Source organism: Sinohyriopsis cumingii, chromosome 4 (genome assembly GCF_028554795.1).
Source record: "Sinohyriopsis cumingii isolate HCF-2022 chromosome 4, ASM2855479v2, whole genome shotgun sequence".
NCBI classification, from domain to species: Eukaryota; Metazoa; Mollusca; class Bivalvia; order Unionida; family Unionidae; genus Sinohyriopsis; species Sinohyriopsis cumingii.
In genome coordinates this window covers 61,493,783-61,508,860 of record NC_142964.1, presented here as the reverse complement: position 1 = coordinate 61,508,860, position 15,078 = coordinate 61,493,783, and the positions used below count along the sequence as shown (strand labels likewise).

At 35.6% G+C, this 15,078-nt stretch overlaps 1 protein-coding gene across 1 annotated transcript; it reads right to left on the bottom strand.

Moving 5' to 3' along the window:
* Positions 1-453: 453 nt before the first annotated feature.
* Positions 454-8,789, bottom strand: LOC149801283 (protein meiotic P26-like). Its single transcript, XM_089955344.1, has 4 exons — positions 8,642-8,789; positions 6,625-6,771; positions 5,358-5,508; positions 454-2,789 (listed from the first exon to the last, which is right to left on the bottom strand). Exons 2-4 carry the CDS (start codon positions 6,755-6,757, stop codon positions 1,910-1,912), a joined length of 1,164 nt encoding a protein of 387 aa, XP_089811470.1. The 5' UTR covers positions 6,758-6,771; positions 8,642-8,789; the 3' UTR covers positions 454-1,909.
* Between the last annotated feature and the right edge of the window lie 6,289 nt (positions 8,790-15,078).

The following is a 15,078-nucleotide window of genomic DNA, read 5'->3' as shown; positions in this document are numbered from 1 at the left end:
CCTTCCGACTAATGACAGCCAACTGTTCAACTGTAAGGGACCTTTATGGACCCACAGATTAAGGCCAAACTATCAGGGTTCCTTGAATCCATAAAAGCCTGGTGGAGGTGGCACCATTCCCTTCCCCAGGAACAGCTAGCAGGCTGCGGTGCAGTCAGAAAAAAGTGGCACATGCACAATTGTGCGCACGCCACTATAATTAAACTCAACAACAAAAAAATCTAATGATATTTAAATTCAGTGCAAAGGTCAATACACCCAAGTTTATATTTGGACCTTGCTTATACTTTTATAAAGACGTACAGTTAGCACATTTTTCAGCTCTATTCAGGAGTATTAGGGTCATACTTCGTTCCTTTTCTTCCTAAGCAATATAAAGTCACCATGAGAAATTCAACGTTGATGCTAAATATTATTTGTATACCACCAGGTCAGTGTAATTAAGAAGAACACTTTATAAATTTCTTCCCAACCGTGAGAACGATTTATTGCTTCTGTAATACAAAGTTACCGCTGACGAGTTCTATAAATGTGCAACTCAGTCTTTTGGTTGGTCAGAATTCTTGAAATGTACAATTGTAGTCTTTTGACTGGTGAGATTTCTAGAAATCTACAAATGCAGCCTTTTGACAGGTCAGATTTCTTGAAATATACAATTGCAGCCTTTGGTGAGAATTCTTGAAATGTACAATTGCAGCCTTTTCTTGAAATGTACAAATGCAGAATATTTTCGAGCATAATCTGGAATCAAGTAAAGTTTATTTACGTTGGGGCCAGGTGAATTTTTAATTCTATATCGTAGCTTTCATTCAATGGCTGTGGTCTTTGTACCACGGTAAAACACACACACACACACCAAAAAAAGAAGCCGAAATAAAAGCAACAAAAAACTTGTCAAGGTAAACCTAACAAAACATTGTGTCAGGTTATTAGCTATATCTGTTTAAATATCACAGTTAGAAACGGCCAAGAAAAGTTTTTTTTTTTTATGAAAAGGTAAGTTTTATATATAAAGTTAGAGTGTTGAAGTGAAATGAAATAAAATCACTTGAAAATGTTGTAATTAACAAAGAGGTATATTTTATATAGAGATATTAAATATAACAGATTTTACTCTATATTAAGGATATGGCTCTTGAAAGAGAAATTTATATTTTACAAAAGTTCATTATATTAACTCCAATCATTCCTTGATCAATCATTCCTCTCCGGTTCAACCATTTCAGTCGACACCTTTATACAAATGACAAATGTTTGTAATGTACAATGGTTCAATGTCCCTTTCTTGATTTAATATCGATTTACGACCTCTTATTCAAGGATATTAACCATAAGTGTCATGTTTTATGTCCATGAAGACTTTGTAAACAGATTTAGTATATTAAGAAAGTTTGATATTTGACTTTTTCTTACATTACATCTTTATGTGATATTTATGATCTAAGTAAGCCTGAAAGAGTCCTGTCTTTCGTGTAAACTTCACACTATGTATCCTAGTGCATACATTAAGAACGTTAACTTTTGTATAAAATAATGATATGTATAAGTAAGTGATTGGGTGTAAGCAAACCTGACTGAATTTGTTTCCATCGAAAGCAATTTACTTAAAATCAGCATCAGGATAATTGTAATCTCAAATCAAATCAAAGAGATAAATCTTTCATTAGCGTTATTGTTAGAAAGAAGTTATAAATAAAGTTTTGTTATCCCTGCGCGTTAGGATTTTCGACAAAATTGTCCAAATACGTGCATGTTATGCCACGTGACGTTAAGAGTCAATAAGAGTCATGTACAATTTATATTCACAATGAATATATATATATATATATATATATATATATATATATATATATATATATATATATATATATATATATATATATATATATATTTGGGGATGTTTCAGCTCCTACTTTGGTGTTGTCGGTGTTCTCCTCTTGCTTGAACTGGGTCTACTCAAATTTGCATCCTTGTATCTAAATATCTTCACGCAGTGGCGGCCAAGGATACTAAATTCTGATACAATCAAATGTCCTTCCGGCCCTACTGCACATGCTTCGACAGTTCCTGTCTCGTCGGTCGGGGACACAAGCTGTTCTAAAAGAACGCCTCTTTCGGTGTAAGAATTGATTGTATGGTTTAAAACGTCTCCGATAATCAACTGGTCTAGAGGATTGATACAAATTCCACTGGGGACCATAGCAAGCCCTTTGCCAGTCGTATGTGGTTCAAACCGGTATAACAATCGGCCGTCATAAGAAAAGAATTTGATCAAGCGATCATCTGAGTCGCTTACTATAACTTCGTCTTTATTGTTTACGCAAATTTGATAACCCACATTGTTCTTTGTTCTGGAACCTACAGGAAATTTGTTCAACAGTTTGCCCGCCCTTCGGTACACTTCAACGGTTTTGCGTGTGGTGCAGACGACAATATTATAATCCCTATCACTGGCAATGCTGTATGGCGGATACAGAGTGGGAAACTCAAACTTGTAGCTGGTGTCATCGGTGAAAACTTGGACACGTTTATTGTTCTTATCTGCCACTGCAAGATCTCCATTAGGGAGTTCTGTAACTCCAGTCGGTTCATTTAGCTGTGTCTTACCACTGCCTTTGGCGCCAAATTTCTTTTTGAAAACTCCTGATTCATTGAATATCTGGATTCTGTGGTTCATGGTGTCAGCCACGATGATATCACCATCGAGGGTGACGGTCAGTCCGCGGGGATACAAAAAGTCTCCATCAATCGTCCCTTTCATCCCAATGGTAAACAACAGCTTGTCAGGTCTGCAATACAGAGATGTAAGACAATAAATACAGAAACTGTAGTTTCATTGTTTTCCAACTCTCGGTGGATTTTAGCTTTTTAACAGAAATAACGTGTAATAATCAGACAAAAATATGATCAGCTTTTGTTTGGATGTTTTTATCCCCTTCTAGATCTCCTTCTACTCCAAAAGAGTTTGCATAAAATATTTGTATGTCTTTGTTTTGTCATGCTCTCAGATTTAGTATTTATTTTGCACACTAGAGAGGCCGGAAGTTACTGCTGGTTTGATAATGACATTCCAAACAAATATCCAAAAAGTTCTAAATATCTGTGAACTATTCTACACTTCCACAATTGCAATGGAGATTTGGCACTAAAACTCATGTTCCAAAATCTAAACGATTTTCCAAAGGGATTTTGAATGATCAGGTGCTAAATATTTTTGGGCTTATGAAGGGGCGTATACATCTCAAAGGTTAAAATTTCAAAAAGGCTGCAAGTCTCTAATGAATCAAACTATACTTTTTTACTTTTTTATACGTGATTTATGACAGTTGAATCTTAAAATACAAATTCACAACTGAGGAAATCTTCAGGTTTGTGACATAAAACTCTTTCTTAATCACGTGAACAAAAACTTCTGGGCAAAAATTTCACGAACATTCGTGTTGGACTAGACTTAAATTTATCTGATTGGTCAAATTCATGTCAGACTTAAATTTAAGCCAGTCAGATTGCTGAAGCACAAACCAGGAGTCTCAAAATACTATGACAACTAAAACCATATTGAGCCCGTAACAAAAACGATTCAGAAACATTGCACCAGCTCAAAGTTCCTGGGCGCTCATTGGAATTCTTAAAACCTTCTGGTTGGATTATTTTTATAAAATGATTCATTTTCGTTAACGTCACTATTACGATATGGAGGAGAGCGTTCGCAATGTTCGTGATATTGGTTGTGGCGTTGAGTTACACATCGGCTTCTTCTTACAGCCGAGAGCAAGTAAATCCCCTTCACTGATGCATCACGCATCTGACTTTGATTATTAGATTTTTTTTATTCGACTAGTAATTGATGATCAGTCATAAAACGTTTATTTCATGATAACGTCAATGCAATTCTGAGCTCTCGGAAATAGGCTGTAGGCATAGTGTTCACGACACATTATGTAAAATTTATTCGAGGCTAAATTGTGTATTTGGCATTGCACTTGCCATTTATATATTACCATATCTTCAATATTGGCAATACTTATCACTTGTCACCAATGACAACATCTTGATTAGATGATGTCTCTTGTTTAAAATTTATTTAAAACTGCTGCATGAGTCAGGAGGGTCCTAGACTCATAACATATTGTTTTTGCATTTGATGTACAAAGCGAAGACACAAAATGATCAATGAAGTATAAGCTGATATAACACTACTAACGCCAATAATAATAATAATAATAATAATAATAATAATATAGTTTACGTTAAACACATTGTATTGCCGGAAATATTGTCTAATGGGATCCGCCTGCAAGATTTTAATATCCGAAAATTTGTTTTCTTTCTTAGAAAAAGCCACCCCACCCTTGCAATGGATTAAAAATTTAGATGGATGTTGGCACAAAAGTAACATGGTGTCATTATTTTTTAAATATACACGATTCATGCAAAAGAAGTAGAAAACAGACAGACAAATAGAGAATTTTTAAAGAAATAAATTAAATAAAAATTAAATAAGCCATGGCAAATCTTGGACAAGAATACACACACTAAAAGAATATCCAAAGCAAGTAATAGCAATGATTGAATAACGTAATGTCTCGGTTAATAAATATGGCAGCAATAAATAGAATACAGAAATGATTTTGATTCATTTTAATAATTTAAAGCGTTTCATTTTAATATATGTTATAATACTACTACTACTACTACTACTAATAATAATAATAATAATAATAAACAACTATGGGTATGTGTTCTTGGTATTTACGCTTCTGTGTATAGCTTTGTAAGAGTTTAGCGAGTATTTACTTGATTATGGGGAGTTGAATCGAGTAATTAGCCAATTAGCAGGAGCAGACGTCATAATGTACAGAATTCAAGAGACTTCATAGTAGCACGGATTAGTTTCGTAAAATGGACCCTATCCCAATTTCCTGCTGTAACGAATTCAAGGATTATTTTCAAGTATACGGGTTTAGTAATCTGAAATAAGAATAGTTCTTTACATTTGGTGTTTTGTCCGTTTTTCATGCCGCACGGCGTGAAGTACCGATAAACGGCATCGAATGATTTGCTGATGGGTCACACAGTTATGAAGCAAGGAAAACCATGCAAGTCTGAAAGCAGAGTTAGTGAATGTCTTGTTGTTAGTTGATTAGAGGCAAATTTTTCGTGGTCCTTGGAAATAGGAGGAAAATCATCCTGAAGCCTAACAAGCGTAGGTTTTGTTTACAATAATAATAAACAATAATAATAATCGTCGTCATCGTCATCAGAATCATCATCATCACCACCACCACCACCACCGACTTCATCATCATCATCATCATTATCAAGTTATTGGCGTGATAAAAGAAAAGTCTACTTACTTTTTCTTCTCGCCCGGTTTCTGTTCCACCACGGCTGCATGCATGTCCTCCACACTTCTGTAGATCTCTGTCAGTCCATGTGCTAGGAGCCACCCTTCCCACTCATGCTTGTCCCTGTGATCTTTTATCAACTCCAGACGACAATCGTGGGCTGTAAATGAAATAATTAATACTTTTCTTCAACTACTTATATTTATTTATTGTCCCATCTACCTTCTCGAAAATCTAGGGACATAGTATTAGCGTTCGTATTCATCTGGCTCTCTATCTGTCCATTTATTTCATTACTTGCTAATCGGCCCGTAAACTTGCGTATTTTTCACTTTAATTATATGTCATTTAAGATAAATAGATTTAATGCTATATATTTGTTTACCATTACTCTAGGGAGTGTTGCGTACCTTATTAGGGGTCCCATCTATGATGTCAAGATCAAATTTAAGAATGTTTTCAATTCTGTCCTTTAGCTCAACAGATGTTTAAGATGGGGGGGGGGGGTATAATTTTAAAAAAATGTATCTCAATTGCACGTATTAAAATTATTATAGTTAGGTTCTGCCCAAAATATACACTGAAAAAGAAGAATTCTTCTTTTTCTTAAATATAGAGTTCAAACGTGAATGGGACAAAATCAAAAGGTCAGTCTCCGGGCTAGTGAAACTGTCTGAATATTGTTCCGGTCACCTGATACAAGATTCAAACTGGGAAATTCTGAACCAAATCCAAATAAAACATACTTTATCGGTAAACACACAAACACATAAACATACACACATAAACGCACATAAACCAATACACTCACACCTTGCGCGCGCGCGAGCACGCACACACACAAACGCACACATACACATACACACACACACACACACACACACAACTCGACGCCCTGACAGAGGCTTTAGAAGCTTAGTATTCATTAAAGAAAATGGATTCCACCTTGCAAAATTGATTAAACACTAAAATTTTCTTGTTAAAAATCTCAGATAATACTCATGTAGACGGTCCTAATTCCAGATATCATGTATGAACAAGTGTCGGCTTGTCTAAAGCATAACAACTTTCGTACAAAGAATCAGACGGAGAGACAGATTTCGGGAAGACCACAGTTTATTGCTGGTTAATGATCGTCAATAACGGAGTCCCTAGCAGCATCGACGTATTTCTTTGATATTTATAAAGACCGAAGAACAAAGAAAAAAATATATCTAGAGAGACAGACAAATGAAAAGAGAAACACAGACAGAAATCAATGGACAGGTAGAATTACCACGCGGTCGTCTGTTGAAAACTTTAGGAGCTGTTTCATGGTAGTGTTCTCTCAGAGTAGGGGCGGGGTTCCTAGGTACCACGGCTGTATAACCCAACCCGTACATACGGAACCGAGACAGATAATCCACCATGGTGAATTATTTACCTATAATAATAATAATAATAATAATAATAATAATAATAATAATTATTATTATTATTATTATTATTATTATTATTATTATTATTATTATTGTTATTGTTGTTATTATTGTTATTATCATTATTATTATTATTATTATTATTACCATCATCATGAACAACAACATTAAACAGCAGTAACAACAACAATAGTTTCAGGGATACCATACGCTATATATTCTGCTTAATGCGAGTCAAAATATTCTTTGGCACCGAGTGGCCTAGAGCGCTTACCGTTCCGGATCGCTGCCATCTCACCTCTGTATACTTGGGTTCGAGTCTAAGGCGTTAAACCCAACAACAATAAAAATCAAAAGATACTAAATTTTCAGTTAATATAATTTAATTTTAATATGGTTTGATGTTTTTTTATACATATTTTGCCCTTTTACATTCTCTTACAAACTTAATTGGCGTCCTACAAAGATAGATTTTGCTCCAATTGTTCATAAATCTGACGAATACGTTCTGATTACTTCGTGGCCATTTTAGACTATGAAACTGCTTACCCTGCACAACAACTGCATTAATTGTAGCGTATTTACATTATGATTACTAGAGTTTCACTTAATTAGGATACGTATCTCGATACCTGTGCATGCATGTGTCGGAGGTAAAACAGGTAAAGTAAACGAGAGAGAGAGAGAGAGAGAGAGAGAGAGAGAGAGAGAGACAGAGAGAGAGAGAGAGAGAGATTAAATCCTGTTAAGAGGTTATTTAATAGATATAAAAACGTAAAGGTTTCACACCAAATGCAAATATTTTATTAGATATTTTGGCGGCCAGAATATCGTTTTCAGGTCTTTCACAGATATCAATGCTAAGTCGTCTTTCACAGATATCAATGCTAAGTCGGCAATAATAGATCTATTTTATGTACAATGAAATTAATTTAACTCGATTTTGGGGATATTCAGACCAATACAATCCAAGACAGTGGTTTATATAACAGATGTAACTGTACATGGGTCTCTTTGATTTGTTCACTTGTGCACCGACTACCTATCCTGATAGGTAGATCTTGTGGACACACACACACACACACACACACACACACACACACACATGTGTGTGTGTGTGTGTGCGTGTGGAGACAGTTACATTCCAGTTTCATTCATATCCCGCAAATCGAGGGAATTAAAAGATTGTTCTCGTGCCTTTAATTAATTACTGTAAAGAAAACTGGTTGAAACGCATTTGTGAATAATATTTACAATGTTTAAATATCGCATATTCAATATGCGTGTACAAAGCGGATATCTACACGTGTAACACATTTAAATGCCAAGTAGTTAGTTTACATACATTATAGTTAAACTTGATACTGTGTCAATGTGTGTGCTATTTAGACCGATACACTCATTAAGGCCATCGTCTATATACCTGTACAGGTGTTTCTTTGGTCTGCTCACCTGTGCATCGACCAACTATCGGGATAGGTTGATCTTGTGCGAATTATACATGTATATATTAATGTTACTTACATATATAAGCAAACACTTCAAGCCGGTTCTCCGACCACAAGCATAAGCACCAACCCACCCGACCCCCACCCAGAAATGAGGAAATCAGATAATAGTTCCATGTCTTTAAAAAACACGTCGAAACTTTATTTTAAAAAGCCTACGCAAATAGGACTAACAATGTTTAAATCTCTCCTATTCAATATACAAGTACAAAGTGTAGATCTATACGTGTAACAGTCTAAAATATCCCTTACTTGATAATCCAAAATCCCTCAAGACATAGAACATACATATTTTGCAGAAGTCATCACGTATTATATAAAATAAATATTACATAAATATAAAGTTACATTTAGTTACAGTACTTACCGGCGGCACCTAATCTCTTCCTTTAAAGTTGGAGTCGACAATCGTCTCCTGTAATACAATCAACTAGCCTCCCCTTGCTAGCTACGCGTTCTTAGCAACAACAAAGAGCCGCCTGATGACTGCTATTTGCACTTCAGACAGTAATCGATTTTGTCACTGGACTCTTTATGTACACACACATACATTATATTAACAATACTACCGTGCGGGGTGATCGATTTGTATCATAGCATGTCAGCTAAAAGATCAACAATTAAGATCCAGTGACAATTGCAATATGAACGTTGACAAAGCAATAGCAATTTTTGAGTATCATACAGATTCCTTCTGTTGTAATTACAGTAATTACGATAATCGTTGTAACGTTTAACAGTTAGAATTCGTCTGATAATAAGCCATGTCTGAATAGTAGAAACTTTTAACTGTACTGACCAAGAAATTTTAATTATATTGATCAAGACAGTGTCTTGTTCAAGTTTTGCCGTTCTTTTAATTTCTTACAGCTGGTGCAGTGCAGTATTAAGGGTGGGGCTCTGGGGATACGTACACCGGGTCCTCCTATTCATGCCCACCCTCCGGTTCATTTGTATAAAATTAAATGTGTTTAAATAAACAATATATAGGTCTAAACCAGCTGATACTTAGCCTAATATAGCTATAATAATTATACAAACATAAACGACAGTTTAAGGACCGATTTCAGGGTGTGTTTAGATTTATATCTCAAGCGACCGGGGCACTCTAAAGTATTAATCCGTCCCTGTACCAGCGTTGGTAAAGTTTTTAACTAATTTATTTTAGATAAAAAATTATCATAGTGTTTGGAGGTCTAACTTGAAACTAGTTTCTATATTCAGAAAATGTTTTCATTTTGATATATAACAAAATTCACAGCTCGTGTTAGGAAAAGTATTAACAAGAAAAAACAAACAACTTACATGAGCATTTGAGCTTGGTAAGACTTTCTATCTTTGCGTTTGCATCTGGCTTCTATGGTATTCCAGGGTTTCGTTATAAATATATCTTCAAATGTTCTCAATCAAAACAAAATATACAAATTAATCGAAGGCTGTCCTTATTGGAGCGTCAGGTTTTTATCTAGAGCAGGTTTTCTGATAAAGTGTGATACCATGTCGGTAAAGTGGGATACCATGTCGGTCGGGCAAACACGTAAGTGTAAAACAAATTCCCCTAAAAGTGGCAACCGTAAATGTAATAAGCTCCAGTCGAATGAAATAAACGTCAATGGTAAATGTCAACCATTCATGTTATAATTCAAGTAATTATAGATGTTCAAAAATATTTATTATAAATATAATGTTATCAAAAGTGGCTGGGTATGTTCAGTGCATATTTAGTGCAAATATATATATATATATGTGTGTGTATGTATGTATGTATGTATGTATGTATGTATGTATGTATGTATGTATGAGTGTGAGTGTGTGTGTGACGAACTTTATGGTTGGGGTGGGATGCTCCCACCCAGGTTCTATTTTGTTGGAAGTTAAATTTAGTGAAAGATAGATGCAAAACTCCAAGCCCCCAGTCAGCAATGCCGACTGTTAGCTGGTTAAATATACAGAAAAGGTTGAAACTCAGTGAATAACAATTTAATAACAATTCAATAATCAGATGACTCAAATTTCCAATTACACTCCTTCCACTCGACCCTTTAATAAGCCTATTGCATAATTTGATTAGCAGTGTGAGATTGATTTCCACCTGTCCTTGTATTTCTATTCATCTGTTGTATCCTTTCTCTCTCTCTCTCTTATTTCTCCCCATTCCTTCTCCTCTTCCTCCTCGACTTTCTCTAGACTCCTTCTCCTCCTCCTCCACTTTCTCCCCCCCCCCACGACTAGACATCTGTCGACTTCGACTGTCTCGGCTACAGTCTCAATTCCGTCTCCAACTCTTGAAGACTTGGGAACCAATGAAACCGAAAGTTCTCTGTCCCCTATCTGATATGTAATACCCATATTTGGTGGGTAATGGACGACAACTAACTCAAAAGAGTGTCTTCTCGCAATGTAATTTATGACATACAATTGCCTATCGTACTTCGTATGAAATTAGGCCGTATTTCAACAGGATACTATAATCCTTGATTTATACAAACATACGCACCTGGAAGATTGTGTGCAAAATAAATGTGTACAAATGTCAACAAAAAAAAGCAAAACATTTAAAATAAAGTATAACCTCCTTTTGCAAACAACCTACAGGAAGATATACTTTTGACTGTTTAACGGAGATGGTGGAATCGGGGTAGTATTTTAGGATTAATTTTGTGGAAAATCAGACACTGCTTGGATGTTGTGGTTAATATTTTTAAGGAAGTGACAATTATGGGAGGTTGGACTGTGTAACAATTAATGGAGATTCTTCTTTTTTTATTGGAATGCAGCGCAGATTTATATTTGTAAAGTAATAGTTATAACTGTTTGCTGAATGTACGAAAATGTGTGGTAGGCTATATTTTATCAGCAGAGTTTTTTTGTATATAAAAAAAACAACATGTTTTTGAAAAAGTGCATACCGTAATGACGTGGACAGATGACGCTGATTAAGCTAAGAATTGTACACGAAAACGAAACCAAAATATAACGATCCTAATGAACGGTATGTCGAAATGGGTTAAGTTATTTTAGGCATCATAATGACACCGTTTACCAACCAGAGTGATTACATTTAGGCCAAATACACAACTCAGTGAGTTACTTTGTCTGATTTCCTAGAAACCGACACATCTGGATGATCAAATCACTCATGAGAGAGAGAGAGAGAGAGAGAATAGCAAACAAACTTGGATATGTACTATACGTTTCCAGAAGTGGGTTAGATTTGTTTGATTGGAATTTAATCTGTTAGGAAAAGCGAAATATCTAAGAATTATCTTGATGTTAATAATCATTAATATTCTTCTTAAGTAGTTGTTTTCCTTGAAAGGAAACTTAATTTCGCATACGTTACTTATTTAAATACATACACTTGGGTAATGTTCACTTGTTATAAGTTTAAACTGCGTGCTGTTTTAAAATTGGGCTTGAAGTGGGCGATGTGAATTATCATTGAGACATAGTGAGTATGTAATTTAAACTAAACGGATCTAATGCGTAATAACAATAAGCATCACGTACAAACTGTACAAAATTAGGAAAAAAGCAAAATAATACCGAATACACATATTTTCATCTGGCTGAGCCGCATCGTAGTTATCCCTGACTTATCCAGGAAAGTAAGACCTCTGCACACACACACACCCCAAAATAAAACGAACAAAGAAAAATAAACATTAAGAATAACCCGATCCTACTGCAAAACAACGATTAGACATATTTAATCCAGGGAATCAAAACCTTATCGGCAAATTTTGAAAAATAGATAACCCCAACCCCAAATGCCAAAATTAGAATTTATTCATAGAGGTGATTTTATTCAGGCATCCCTCTATTGTATTTGCACCAACACATGTTAGCCTCTTCTTCTCTCTCATTCTTCAAAGTGATTTCTTCCACAGCTTACAAATAATTCAAATGCCAATACCAACCTCGTATATACCTAGTTGTTACAACTTGTTTTGCTGGATACGCTCAACCTTTAACTGACTGGTATATGGCCAACGGGAACAAACTGTTGTCAAGAATTCCTGTAATCTTCTTGGTTAACAATCAGATACAGATGGAATGTAATGGTTCGTGGGACGAAACTAAATGTGGTATCTCTCTGACCAAAGTCATATTGGTGAAAGCTTTTATGAAACGAGAGCTGCAATTTTCAAAGATGTCTGCAAGAACCATATGTGTGTGTGTGTGTGTGTGTGTGTGTGTGTGTGTGTATGTGTGTGTGTGTGTTTGCAGGCATGCAAGAGTGTACTTCTACTGGGTGTGTGATGTGATTTTGGTTTTTAACGTAGCTTTTAAAAAAATTCAGTCATATCGCTACGATGTCTGCAATGTGGCGGTTTAAAGTGATGTCTAGTACTGGGGCACCATGCCGCAGACATGTAGCATGATTTCCCACCCAGTCACATTATCCTGACACCAGGCCGACCAGTCCTAACACTAACCTCTTAATGCTGGACGCCAAGCAAGGCAGCTGTTAGTACCATTTTTGTAAGTCTCTGGTATGACTCGGTCGGTGATCGAAACCACGACTTCCCGCAAATGAGGCGGTCGATCTAACCACTAGGCCACCAGAGTATTTCTACTGGAAACAAGAGGTTCTGTTTTAAGACTGCAAGTCACTAGATAGATAGATAGATAGATAGATAGATAGATAGATATATAGATAGATAGATAGATAGTTAGATAGATATATAGATAGAAAGATAGACAGACAGACAGACAGACAAATAGATGGATAGATAGATAGATAGACAGACATACATACAAATATATAGAGATAGATAGATAGATAGATAGATAGATAGATGGATGGATGGATGGATGGACGGACGGACGGACGGATGGATGGATGGATGGATGGATGGATGGATGGACGGACTAGGAGAGATAGACAGAGCACCAGGGAGAGTGAACAGACCAATTTTGGAGCATATCTTTTTTGTTGAAAATAAAGCTTCATGCAAAAGTAATGAAAATACAAGGTCAATAACGTAAAACCTAAGCCTCTAACTGACCGAGATTTTCTCTAACTGGGTAAGCTCATTTTGTTCCTTTATCTTTGTGGCTCGTGTTTTCAAATTTGTATCATGTTGTTTTACCCGTCAGACACTCAATTTGATCGCACCCTCCCTTCTGTCTCTTTACCAAACATTTTATCAAGACCTACACGATATCGTGATCGAGGATCATGTAAATTTATCGTGATAAATCCGTGTGGGGTAGATTGCGCTTTTAAAACTTTTTTCTAAACTTAATCTTGTATACGTCACATGAACACCAAGTCTGATAAATATTTCGCAGAGTATGCGTATCGACTCCATTAAACACAACTAAAATCTCTGATCACTTTAGATATTTGTGTATATCGCTGAGTAACATAAATCACATCAGCATTTTTATGTATGCCTCGAGAAAATATCCGAACTGGATTAGATTGTTTGTCCAGTATCACATCATCATATACTACGAAATTATTAATAACTTCATCGAAGTCATCTACAGATGGGGCTTCATCAATATCGGTGATAAAATCAATAACATCATTGCCGTTCTCGTCCAACAATTTTGTTTTTTCATTAAATTCTTTAAGCACATAGTAGCATCTCTGATAATCTACAGATGGTACCACTAACTATAACATATCCCACTTGAGCCATCTCGTTATCAGATTAAGCAATAATTGTGTCTTACCAGATGCAGATGGACCTACGATAATTGCTCTGATAGAATGTGGTAGAGCTGGATGTTTGACTGGCCCTTGCTTTCGTGTCGCTGAGAAATCAGAGGTATCCATGTTGTACAAATATAATAAATAATTACAAATATAATAAATAATATGGATTTATATTGTGTTCGATACAGAGCATCCATCCCCACCAGTGTATGAACAACAATAATAACAAAAAGAAAATAAAAAGCATGCACTTACAGGCAAGTGTGTAAAAATGTGGTACAAAAAATAATAATATATTTCGTCTCGTATGGAGACATGTGGTAATATGGCTGCTTCACTGGAAAAATTACCAGGAGCTCCATAGGCTAAGTATTCCGGAGGAAACCATCTTCCTGTGTATAATTATTGTGGTCCTGGAACCCGACTTGATATCCGACTTTACGAGCAAGATCAACCAAGTCATGAAAAGAATCCAAAAAATGCGATTGATTAAGTATGTCACGATCATGATGTAGCGTATAATCATCAGAATCTACAACAATGATATATTGCAGATATCATGTTGATTCACTCGTTCAATTCCATAAAAAATAAATGTCTTGAGACAAACTTGCTAGCTTTCGGGTAAAATCCGCGATGAAAGATAAGCTAGTATTAGCGGCCGGTGATTAATCAACTGATTATTATTATTATTATTATTATTATTATTATTATGGAATCGAATCATCATAGCCCATGGGGATATTGGAGGTGTAGAGCAGCGATTAGCAAACTTGCTGATGCAGCAAATGTCACACATTATGTTGCTGCAGATTGGTTAGCACGACAGGCAATATAGCAAATGTATCTACCACAACCTAAACAAATTCAGTACGAACATTTTTTTATGTCAGCACTCCAAATGAAAATCATCAATTAGAAATGTTATCTTCCCACAGGATACTATTAAAATTGGTAAGCGTCAATCGCGCACATACCAATACGAGTTGACTGTCGTTGATGTTGCAAGTAGATATAAAGAAACAGAAACATTATCAACTAAAACAACAGCCGAAGTTGCATCTGCTTTTGAACGAATTTATCAGCAAGGATCCGGACCACATGGTGGTCTACGAAGGCCACATTTGTTACAG

What these genes read in the sequence shown, in the direction of transcription:
- LOC149801283 (XM_089955344.1), bottom strand. Translation starts at nt 6,757, where the DNA reads ATGGTGGATTATCTGTCTCGGTTCCGTATGTACGGGTTGGGTTATACA. An exon ending in TTTCAACAGACGACCGCGTG is followed by an intron (nt 5,509 to 6,624) that starts GTAATTCTACCT and finishes TTTCATTTACAG; the next exon opens with CCCACGATTGTCGTCTGGAG. An exon ending in AAACCGGGCGAGAAGAAAAA is followed by an intron (nt 2,790 to 5,357) that starts GTAAGTAGACTT and finishes TCTGTATTGCAG; the next exon opens with ACCTGACAAGCTGTTGTTTA.